At 40.2% G+C, this 12,149-nt stretch overlaps 1 protein-coding gene across 3 annotated transcripts in view; it reads right to left on the bottom strand.

Moving 5' to 3' along the window:
- MTHFD1L (methylenetetrahydrofolate dehydrogenase (NADP+ dependent) 1 like) overlaps window positions 1–12,149 on the bottom strand; it is a 134,937-nt gene that overhangs the window by 16,240 nt on the left and 106,548 nt on the right. For all 3 annotated transcript variants that reach the window (XM_066611295.1, XM_066611297.1, XM_066611296.1), the window contains 2 exons: window positions 11,087–11,194; window positions 10,207–10,359 (listed from right to left, as the gene is read on the bottom strand). In XM_066611295.1, the coding sequence (XP_066467392.1) occupies window positions 10,207–10,359; window positions 11,087–11,194 (261 nt within the window). The remainder of the gene's footprint in view (window positions 1–10,206; window positions 10,360–11,086; window positions 11,195–12,149) is intronic.

Below are 12,149 nucleotides of genomic sequence, written 5' to 3'. Positions count from 1 at the left end.
AGAGCTGATTTCAAAAATGGCATCAGTTTTGCCCTACCACATCTAGTTTTGGAGATATGGCATAGCCCTGTTAGTGAATGGTTCAAGCAGCTTTCTCATGAGGAGACCTACGCCATGGCACACACTACTGGACTTGACCAGTCAGGCAGCAGGGGATAACAAGGCGAGACTGACAGCCCAAGAAGGAAGCAAGCTCAGCGAGATGAACAGCAGTGATGGCTTCCTATGCATTTAAACAGTGACATAATTCTTGCACCAAACCAGTCATTCCCCACTATACAGCCTTGTGTGCAAGTCAGAGAATGCTCCCAGAACTAAAAACTGCAGTGTCTGACTCAGTGGCAATGGGTTTTTGAGAGGGTGGAGATCAGACAATGGTGAGCCCTATACAGGATGCCTGACTCTTCTGATACTGGGTCTGGCCACCCATATTCAAACACATGAACCTTTTTACTTAACAGAAAAAAAGAGTTGAACCAAATTTTTTTTTTTTTGCTTTGGTTGTGATGAAAGAGAAGATCATGGTTACATAACAAAGGGTTTGGATGAAGTGGTTTTGCTTTGATCACACTTGCGTTCAAATGATTAATGCGACATATTTCAGAACCAGATTCATAGCATTCAATGGGCTTAGATTTTCAAAGTCACTAGACAGTCCTTCCAGTTTTCATTTAAACAGTTATCAAAGATGGTGTGTCTGTATCATCTTAACATCTTTGAAAATATCACAGTATATGTTCTGTCTTTTCTGTCATCAGTTCCTTAAAAAAAAAGATTCAAAAAAAGCTTGCTTCCAACTGTCAGGGATCAGTTTCCAGATGATCGTGAACTCTGAGAAGAGTGAAGAGATCTTGTAATGATTATAAGCTTCTTTCATAAAGAAATTCATACTGTTGTCATTAAAATTCATAAATGCTTTAAGATGCAGCAGAATCTTACAGTTGTTAAGGAATATTCTTGGGCCTTCGTTGTACTGTGTAATGTTTCCAGTTGCCACTACTCTTTATCAAACAGCTAGACAACCAAGCCTCAAATCTATTGAAAATGAAGGGTCCTTGTGATACTTAAAAGATCAACATGTAAATATGTAACTGCCTTTCATAAAATCAGCATGATACCTCCTCAGTTGCTTCCTTCAAATCTGTTCTTACAACCCAGTTTTTCCACTGAGGCTTCGGCACATACCTTTAGATCTTTTTTTCTTTTATAACAGCCTGAGTGCACATCTGGAACAATCACATATTCTTCCCCTTCCTCCACCTTCTATCATCAATTCCTTTTCCTTCCTTTGTTTTCTTTATGTGTGTCAGATTGTAAGCTTCCCAGGGCAGGGACCTTTCCTCTGATTTTGTGTCAAATAACATATACTTGCAATCAGAGGACAACAGGTGGGGCAGATCCATGTGTCGGGATCTGAAAAACCATGGGTCTCAAATTCACAGATAAAGAGGCCCACTTGTATGCTGAGGGTGCTAACAGTATATGTAAAATATTTGTGCCCCTAATCAGCTCTAGTTACACACAACTAATCACACCAGAATGTACATCCAATTAAGTAATGCAGTGTGGATAGGTGGCACTCGCATTCAGATCTGCATGAACATAAACTGGGTATGTGTGGGTGTCTTCTACTCCCACTTCATTACTCATATGTAAAAATGGATATGCCATGTACATTGATGGAACATTATTACCATTTGGAGAAACAGAAAGGGAACCCTCTTCATTCAACAAGATCATCCACTACCCTCATCTTTTAGCCATGTCTGTGGGTAGAGGTGTGATATTTTTGGTGTTAGCAACATAAAAACACATAACACCATTTTCTGCATTTCTCATTTTTGTAAAACAAACAACCAACAACAAACAACCTAAAATCGGAGAAAAAACAAAACTATTTTCTAACACTTATACATACTTATACATACTGGCCACTGTAGGCTGTTCGGTCGGGACTGTGAGGGGGGGAGGTGTATGGGTACCAACTGTGGCTACATCTGCTGACACTATACCACTTATATGACCTATCTAGTACACTTTTAAAGCAATTATAATTTATAAAAATGCACCCTTGGAATAAACACACATAACACTGTTTTCTGCACTTCTCATTTTGGTCAAAAAATGAAATCTGTAGAAAAATAAAATAAAACCACAACAAAATGGGAAATTACAAACTCATTTTAACATGTTATTTTCAGAGAGTTTCCTGCATTTTTAAAAGCCTCCTTTCACCTATTAGTATTTCCCTGAAGTGAACTGAATCAGAACAAAGAGGAGAGGGTAATTATGAAGAAGCCAAGAAGCAAAGACTCTTGGGGGAATGCAGCCCTTCACTTTGACACAAAAGGAGTGCCAAGCCTTTCAATCATGGATTAGATAAGGAGAGTGAGCGAGTTTCCCTGGCACTAAGTGAATGGAGAACAAGTAATACATATGATCAGGACCATAAAGTGGTAAGTACGTGAATGGTTTTGAAATGGTTCAGCCATTCCCTTGAATCAAAATCCTACTTAAAATAAAAAATGAGTGCATTAGTAAAACATTCCACCACTGTTAAAAAAAATATGATCAGATCATATGACTGACAACATTCTGATGAATTATGATGAAATTTTGACTTGTTTGTTCTGCTGTCTAATATTCACACACTTTCCTGGTGGATACCCACAAACTATATGAAACTTTCCTTGCCTACCAAATTGTACTGTAGTTCAGCTTTGGACAATCTATTAGCCACCTCACATAGAATTTTATTGGAAAAAATAGTCACTCAGTTTAATTTTTGTGCAGCATGCACATTTCTAAAATCTAACACCAGTTCTCCAGAAGGGCAAGAATGTGAATGCATGTGTGCTTTTTTATATATTTCAACATCCCTCTAGTGGTTCCCTGGAGTTTTAATTTAGACATTGTCTCCCTCTCTCTCTCACACAGGAGTCTCCCCTGCCATTTTATTTCAAAGTTGACATTTTTTTAGTAGCACTATTATCAGTTTGGCATATATTGCTAATATGTACTGTCACTAAAATTGTTTAATTCTTATTTACTGATATACACTAACATTTCTGGAGGGGGAAAAAAAACACATCACAGTGCCAAAAGTGGTAATGTCTCATCTCTATTTGCCTTTCTCCCCTATATATGTGGCCTCCAAAAATGAACACATTCCATTCTTTATGTCAGACTTATCAAAATTAAACTACCTCCAGCTGCCAAAACAGCTACAAGACAAAAATTTATTGTTGTTATATTATAAAGTGCTGCAAGCCAGTTGTGGAATTTTTCTCCCCATCCACTACAATACAATATAGAATTCAGCATTTTAAAAAAGCCACAAAACCAAAAAAATCACCACTACTACCCCACACTGAGAAGTACAGTACACATGGCAATTAAATAATAAACATGCATGCTACCCTAACACGTTATATAATTAGAACCAATTGTCAGAATGAACTGAAAGTAGTCTGGAATGCTAAGCAGGAAATGAGAATACTGTTGACCTATTTGACTTAACACAAATGACCTTTATAATGCAATTATGTTGAAATATAGCTGACTTTGCTCTTCTGTTTAAAGTTATTGTGAGAATGTTTTACACACATCAAAATGCAACTAATTACACAGCATCTAAAAGCATAGCTTTCCCTTCCCTTTTTACAATTCTGTTCATAAGTGCAGAAACTGACATGTCATCATTCACTGTATATTAATCAAGGCCCCAAGAGGAAAAATAATGAAACACACATCATATCCATATAGTAACTGGATGTTACTATATGTTACCTTTGGTCATGGTCACTTTGAAATGACCTTTAAAGGAGATGCTGGGAACTGAATTGGATGCATAATACATACAAAGAAAGTAACACATCATAGAGCACACACTAAGCTAGAGTTCTACTTTTTTAATATTCTCACAATGCAGCACAATCTTTTTCTGCTATTCACTACTGCAATTTTCATTCTATCCTGTTGTCATCAATTCTTGGTTGAGCTCTTCTCTCCCATTTCACCTCTTGGGTGACACGAAACACAACAGCATTAATACTGTATGATAAACTTTTCTGAAACATTTAAAGTGCATTTGTGAAGCTTAAAACTCATGGCACACAATGGAGCTGTGATACAATAAGAAACTGCGGGAACTTGCCTTTTGTTCTAACCTGTGAAGCCACCAGTGGCGTAGCTGGAGGGGGGCGCAGAACACTCAGGCTGGCAGTGAGGCAGGCAAGCGGCCCCCCCTTCGGAGCCATTCCCGGCGGGGGAAGCAAAACGGAGCCGTATGGCTCCATTTTGCTCCCCCTGCCGGGACTGGCTCTAAAGGAGGGGCCGCTTGCCTGCCTCACTGCCAGCCTAAGTGCTCTGCGCCCCCCCTCCAGCTACGCCACCAGAAGCCACACAGTTTGGGAATGCCTAGAGGGAGCCGTCTTCCTTGGTCTGCCACAAACTGAATTTACAATTGCCCAGGCACAACCAAATGGCAACAACTCCAACCCTGGAGCAAACTGTACAGAAGCATGTTACACAACCTTATCAAACTGTGTGTTGTCGTTTGCATTGGGTGCACCCGTACCATCCCTTGGCTTGGTCCTTGCCGGAATGAAGTTTCAGCAGTGGGAGATGAACAAACACCCTTTACTGTATGGTTTGCCCCTCCTTGAATTCTGTACTAAATGAATTGCGGCAGTATGGAGCATTATGCTGAAAAGCATCACTGAAAACCCCATATTTCTTTATATGCTAACATTTGCCAAAAAGATCTTTTCCTGGAAATCCTTAGGAAAACATGTTTTGCCAATGTGCATATGGCACACAGTGTTCACTCTCTGGCTCACACAAATCATTACTACAAAATGCTTTAATCAGCACACACTCAGATCCTATTTCCTCTGTTAACAAGGATCATTAATACCCTGGCTATTAAACATAAATAATCTGTCACTTCTGTGGTCAATTGGTATATTAGTCATGATATTACCTATTTAATGAAGGAAAATAATTTGCTGGAGTATTACTATTTTCAAAACACCAATATTGCTCTATTCCATAAAACTCAATAAAAGCAGTACCAAGTCGTTGAGATGCTGACTATGGATTGATAAATCACTATAAAATTCAGCCTAGCATTAGAACGTTTCAAGCTTCAGCATATAGGCACAGCAGCTATTTCCATTTCATTGCACAAACAGAAAGAATGGAATGTAAACTTCAGTTATCCGTCATATTGGGTACCCCCAGAGATGGTTTGTATTTAACATCTCATTAAATCAAAGTATAGAATGGCACTAATATGAAAGGGATGCAACTCTCACATTGGTGTGGATAATGTTAGTGGCGTCACTAAGGCATCATCACCCCCACGATGGACTTCCTCCCATGCAGTGGGCGGAGCAAGGCCCCAGGAGAGGGGTGTAGTGATGTACCTTCACCCAGCACCAACTGATTTTTTGGCTATAACATTTGATAGAATAGAGATATTTCGACGTGGTTTGTTTCATTGCATTCTGCATGAAATTATGCATTGATTGATATATAACATGATAGCATTATTCTAAAATACCAAGATTTAAAATTTTTTGGTGAGTAGTAGTGTCACCCCCTCCCATGTGTGCCACCCAGTGTGGCCCGCACCTCTGTTGCGATGCCACTAGATATTGTTGTTCTTGCTATTTTTAGATGATGTTATTAGCTGCCGCTACTTTTTTTAAAACATAATATTGCTTTTACCTTGTATCTTTGCATTTTAATGAATATTGTAAGCCACCCTGGACACCCCTTTGTTGGGGCAGGGAGGCACAAATATAAATAGATAAATAAATAAATCTTCATTGTCCTAATATGGACTGTGATACAAAGGACCTGCATCTATGTGTGTTTGAGGGAAACTTGCATGTGTAGCTGAGGCCATTGCTGAAGCCTCTTGGACTCTGGCTTTGGGAGCTGTTGCCATTCAATGAAGCATCCACTTGTACACATGACTTCCTATCCAGCTGGGGAAACATATGAATATATATAAAGTTGCCTTATACCACGTCAAACTCTTGGTTCCATTGAGCTCAGGACTGACCACACTATCCGGCTGCAGTCCTTTCACATTTCAGACAGGGATTTTCCCAGCCGTATCTGGGAGTCCAAGAATTAAACCAGGAACTTTCTACACACACAACTTTTGCCCCACTACTGACCGAAAGCCCCTCCCCGTAAAACATTTTTGTATGTGTGTCTTCTTTCCTACGATGCATGGGCTTCTCTGAGACTGAACCCAGTCCTTTTTGCACCCAAAGCGAGAATCAAGTTTTTGAAACATTAAAATTTTTTTGCAAGGTTTTGTCTGCTTTGCAGAAGAAAATTGTTAGCTTCTAACAATTCTACTTCTAACCTGAAGTAATCTTCATACCCCCAAATTAAGATGTCACATTTTCCAATTTTCTCTATTAATTGGCTGCTGTAGCTCATGTGTGATTCCAGTGTCAACCTTTTTTCTGGCCTGAAAGTACCTAACTGCACATCTTGCTCTCCAGTTCAGCCTTCTGAGTACTCTGGAATGACTGTAAAGCTTTGGAGGAAACAGTCCTTGAATTCCATTTCTAGGAAGAGTCTAGCAAATGTCCATGCACACATACTGTATGTAAAGTCTCTAGTAGCCTTGGGACCACAGGATCCTGAATATTATTAGTTATTAATAATACATGAAATTATTTATTGCTAGATCTCTCTTTTTGGTCTTCTAGTGGGTCATGATAGATTGTCATTTTAAAAAGTGGGTCCCAGTCTAAAAAGTTTGGGAAGCTAGTTTGAAGAAATGACAGATATGTCTCAGATCCTGGCTGGATCAGTGACTGCCTGGATATGACGTACTCAGTCTGGTGGAATTAATACTCTGTGTCACAAATGTAAAAATCTTTGAAGCCATTTAGTTCAGTTGTTTCCAAATAGGAACCCACCAGTGAGTCATGACCCAATTTTTGGTCAGTCATGAAACTGACTGGGCAGATTAGGCTAAGTGCATCAAGGATTAAACAAGTTGATGCTTGGGGTGGGGTAGGGGGTGGGGAACACTGCTGTCCAATTACCTTTATAGCCATAGCTCTTGGCATTTATAAATCAGGCAGCAGCCTCCAGGCACTCTAAAAATTTTGGGAACCACTGAACTAGTCAATTCCAGGATCATCCAATCCAAGAATCCCCCAAAGGCCACCCTACGCATTTCAGATCACCGCAAACACCCGCCTGTAAGTCGACCCCACAGATAAGTTGAGGGCAGGTTTTGAGCCAGCAACCATGGAATTTTCTATGACCCTCGGATAAGTCGGGGGTTAAACTTAGGGGGGGTGTCTGACTATAGTTTTGTCTGATATTACCAGATCCTGGAGGCCAGATCCTGAAAAATAACCTACCACTAATTGTTACCTAAGAACTGTAGTCTCTAAACTATTAAAAACATATTAAAAGATCATAAGATACATTTTTATTCTTTTTAAAATTCTGGTCTTCACCACCTTTTTGTAAACACTATCAGAGTAAGTGCACTGTAAACTACATACCAGTAAAACAGTGAAAAACAGTTTTCAGCGAGGTAGGTGACAGTGGGGGTGGGCTGAATGGGGGCAAAACAGGCGGGGCTAAGTGGCAACAGCTGGAATAGTCTTTGGAGCCCAAGTCTACCAGTCTTCCCAATGCAGAGCTCAGGTCTACCTGTCTACCTGGTATTGGCAGCTAGACACAGTAATATAGAAAACCAAACACACTCCTAAGTCTCTCTAAAATATTTCAGCAATAGAAAATGATTGCTGGATATTAGTATCACTGTATTTAGGCTCACACTAGAATGGAAAATGTCCTGTGTACACCAAAACGGACTTCTACAGCAGTTGTGGTCCCACAGCTATGTCGCTGAGCTCCTATACACTCCTTGATGGTAAGTAAATCCACAAGCCAAAGATCTATTGTAGCCAGTCAGTTTCCTTCCAGATGCGACACTGTTAAGGAATGTATGCATTCCTGGGCCTGCTGTGTATGGCTTGTGGCAGTAGTCATCACTGTGTGCCCACGATAATGCCCCCAGCATCCTGCGTGGACAGCCAGTCTGGGTGAGATTTGGAAAACATAAGATCCCAGGAAATTTCTGGGCTCCTTCTTTTAGCTCCTGGACCCCCCTTCTGATCCTGGGCCAGGGTACAAATTACCCCCTTCACCCCCCTCTCCTAGGCCCTGGGCACAGTAAAATTATATTTATCTCAGTTCTGTATGGAGGCGGAGAATAAACTCAGTATTGTCTCTTAATCAAAGCTATGTCGCTGGAGGAAGCCAAAGTTGCATACTTATGTATTGTATGGAATACAACAGCATCACAAAAGCACCTTAACTAAAATGTGGGAAAGTACAAAATTGCAATACCTTTTGGGTGGAGATGTGTCTGTTCACATGCACTACAGAATCCAATAATTCTCCACCCAAAACATCTTACCAATGACCTCACCAGTTTCCGAAACACACTCAATAAGCCTTCCTGCCTGTGCTCTGTACAGCCAAACCATGATGTCAACAGTCCACCTGTGAGTAGACTGTAGCTCCTCGGTCAGGGTCACAGGGAAATGAAATAAAAGCCATGCCAGCGCTAATTAAATTCACCAGTTATTTTACTGCCAGTTTGCTCTGATAAAGCTGAGGACATTTTTTTTTTTGCTAAAAAGACTTCACTTGTTGAAGGATACGCAGACTTCATTTACAGAATGTGAAGACAATCTAATAAATATAGTACTAAAGTTCCGATGAGTAGAAATTGTTTTAAATCTTCACATTCTAGAAGCATACACAAGTAGTCTATGTGAGTATTGGGGTTGAAGGGTCACATCAAATCATTTCCTTCTTCAGTACCTCTAACTCAGGAGGGCAGGTCTGGGAGCCAGAAATTCACTCTGTGGATTTGACGGGGGAGCAGATCTGGCCAGCTAATATCTCAGTGATTTCAATGTTGCTAGTAGTCATTTAACACAGCCTTACTCATAACATTCCATTAGACTTTAACAAGTTTCCCAAGAGGGCATAGAAGGGTTGAAGTCACATTATGGACTGCCTCTCTAACAGTTTACTGCACTTGTGATGAAAGGAATGTTTCCTGGCCATATACATAGAAAGCATACCCCAAGGCCAGAGAGTCCTCATGACAGAATTTCCTGAACTCCAAGAACACATTTAGTCAAGAATCACTTCCTTCCTTGCTCCCTTTCACCAACAATAAGCCAGATACTCAGTTACTCCCCAATGCACTGTTATATGTGAGGAAGCCAAGCTCTGGGATGATGAGATAACACCCCAAGAGTGCTCTCTTTTGACATGGATTGGAGTCTGGATCCCATCTCCAGTACAGCGACATAAGTCACCTTCATAACATGAATTCATGCCATGAAACAGTATCACTATTTGTATGGGGGAAGGGAAAGGAAAAGGTCCCCTTCTGGAACCATGGAGAGCTGCTTCCAGTCAGTGTAAACTGTACTGAACTAGATGGACCAATGATATGGCTCAGTAAAAGACAGCTTTATATGGTACCTTTGTGAAATAACCGGAGAAGAAGGATTAGCTGCTGGGTGGACTGCAAACCCTCACGTCCATATATCCCTTTTACTCCTTAAATGGGATCTCACCTTCCTCTTTGGAAGTGACTGCAACACATCTGGATTTAAAAACATGAACCTGCTGCCATAAGATCTAGTTTGACCGTTCCTGTTGATGTTTTCCTCTGTATTATTCCCACATTTTGGATAACAGATGAAGTAACAGGAGCAACATCAGGAAAATAACTGATTATTTGGCATTTATATTTTGCCTGATGTGTATGTGTGTTGCATTTAACACGCTACACACATATGATTTGGTTTTCCCTTCACCAAAGTGTGCAATTTGAACTCCGGTATCCTGTTCACTACAGTTTTCCTGCAAGTTTACTGACTGAAAGCATCAGGCTGAGTAGATGACATTGTCAGCAATTTGTTTTTAAGTGAGACATACATCCTTTAAAAATCTTAATGCAAAATGACAACTGAAAAGGGATTTTTTTAAAGAAGAGCATACACTAATAAGCAGTTCAAATTATCTCACATGCCAAATTGATTGTGCTTATCCTTGATAACTATTCAACGGAACTATATATTGGAAAGAAGTCAAAACACAGAGCTCAGATGCAGAGGGTCTACTCACCGTTCCTACCAGTGGATAAATGAAGCCTGCCCCAATGCTAGCCCTCACATCACTGATAGGCAGGATGAAGCCAGTGGGGACGCCTTTCTTCTCAGGCATGTGGGAGAGTGACAGGTGCGTTTTGGCCATACAAATGGGCAGATTTCCAAATCCCTAAGATAAGGCAAATAAAAGGATTGTGAAGGCTTATTGCTGGGAAACAAACAGCAACTACTACAACAAATAAAAGGACAGATTACTGTCAACATGGTGCTTACACTGCAACATACTAAGATCCTATGCCAAAGTAACCCAAATTCTGAAACAAAACTAGGCTAGATTCTGTGATCTGAAATGACACAGATTTACAAGATTTCTCTGAGTTTAAATATTCTGTTGCTCTACTAACCATGATACTTTATTTCTAAGATTTGTCCTTTGTAAACAGGGGAGTTTCTATATAATAAGATGCAAAGTAGAAATAAACGGAGAAGAAACACTCTAACGAAATTTAAAGTTGATTTTTTCTTGCAATAATATAGCATGGCTGTAGGATGAGGAGGGTGACATGCTGAACCCCTGTACTTTAAAATTTACCATTATGTATTTGTATTTTGTATGTATTGTGTTTCAATGTACTTTTTCACTTTAAAAAGGTAAAAATTTACCACTATGTATATCCACACACCCACACACTGCATCGCCCAATACAGATATGTGCTGTGGGAACTTGCCTTTTGTCACTAGGACACAGGAAGCCCACTGCAGACTGGACAGTTTCCATCTATCATCAAAGAAAACACACACACAGAGTCTCTTTCTTGCATGTGTGCACACACTCTGCATTAAGTAAAACACCCACAAAGCATCCAGATGCACACACCAATGCTGGCTATTTTACCTGTTGACTGTAACGATTTATCTGAGACTCTGCTGTGGGAGAGAGCTCTATATCTTTAGCGCCATAGATTTTCTGTGCTATGATTCTTATTTTTTCAACAATGGGAAGCTGTGGAAACAAAGAAGATGACAGAAAGTTAGTGCATGTTGACTAGAGTCTGAAGACACTCTCCTGGGCTGCAAGGTTTGTTTGACAGTTCTCTGGAGCAGATTTAGCACTAAATTATAGACTCTCTTGGAGAAACGAGACCAAGTGATAATAATCATGAAAGGTTCTTGCTATGGTACAAAGCTGTTTCTGATGTCCCCATTTTGTGGGGAGGGAGAAACCATGCGTTGATCTATAATCTAAACAGACAAAGATTAAGCCTCTCTATTTCTTAATTATGAATAACGAGTGGGACTGATTCTCAAGTATCTCTGAAAGTCACACCACCTGATATTGAAGGTTTTACTATAAACTTCAGATTCAAGGAGGCTGGTTGTGTTTCCTTAGTGATAAGAAAAAACCTGCAGTATCCAAAGGCGTTCTCAGGAATCAGACCTAGCTCAAATCAACATCCACCTGTATAGTGAGGATAGGCAGGAAGACCCTGAAAGAGTTCTCACAGCTTGAACTTATGCAAACAGAAGTGCTGTTTTAATAATTTACAATCCCATACTTCATATCTTTACAATTTCACAGGTGGTTCTCTATCTATAGTTGTGTGGCCTGCATGAGCTTCACAGCACATAAGCCTCCTAGGATTCTTCTTAAGCTCCTAGCTTGTACTACACAGCACCCATAAACACATGGGCAGGAGGCAAGCCATTCTCTCTAAATGAAGTTCAAGTAAAATAGAATCTTGTAGTTGCCATCCCTCTTCCTAAGGAGTCCTTACTGAGGTCCAAAGCCGCAAAGTGTAACTCAACAACTGCACCAGCTTCCCATCATTTTCTGGGCACAATTCAAGGTGCTGCCTTTGAGCTTAATGCTTGGATGACACGTCTTAGAATCACACTCTCCCATATACTGCACTGCTTTGTGACCTTTAACAACAGAGGATATCTCAAACAAATCATTT

Source organism: Tiliqua scincoides, chromosome 1, assembly GCF_035046505.1.
Source record: "Tiliqua scincoides isolate rTilSci1 chromosome 1, rTilSci1.hap2, whole genome shotgun sequence".
NCBI lineage: Eukaryota > Metazoa > Chordata > Lepidosauria > Squamata > Scincidae > Tiliqua > Tiliqua scincoides.
Note: the sequence above shows the minus strand (reverse complement) of the source record. Positions and strands in the feature narration are given on the sequence as shown.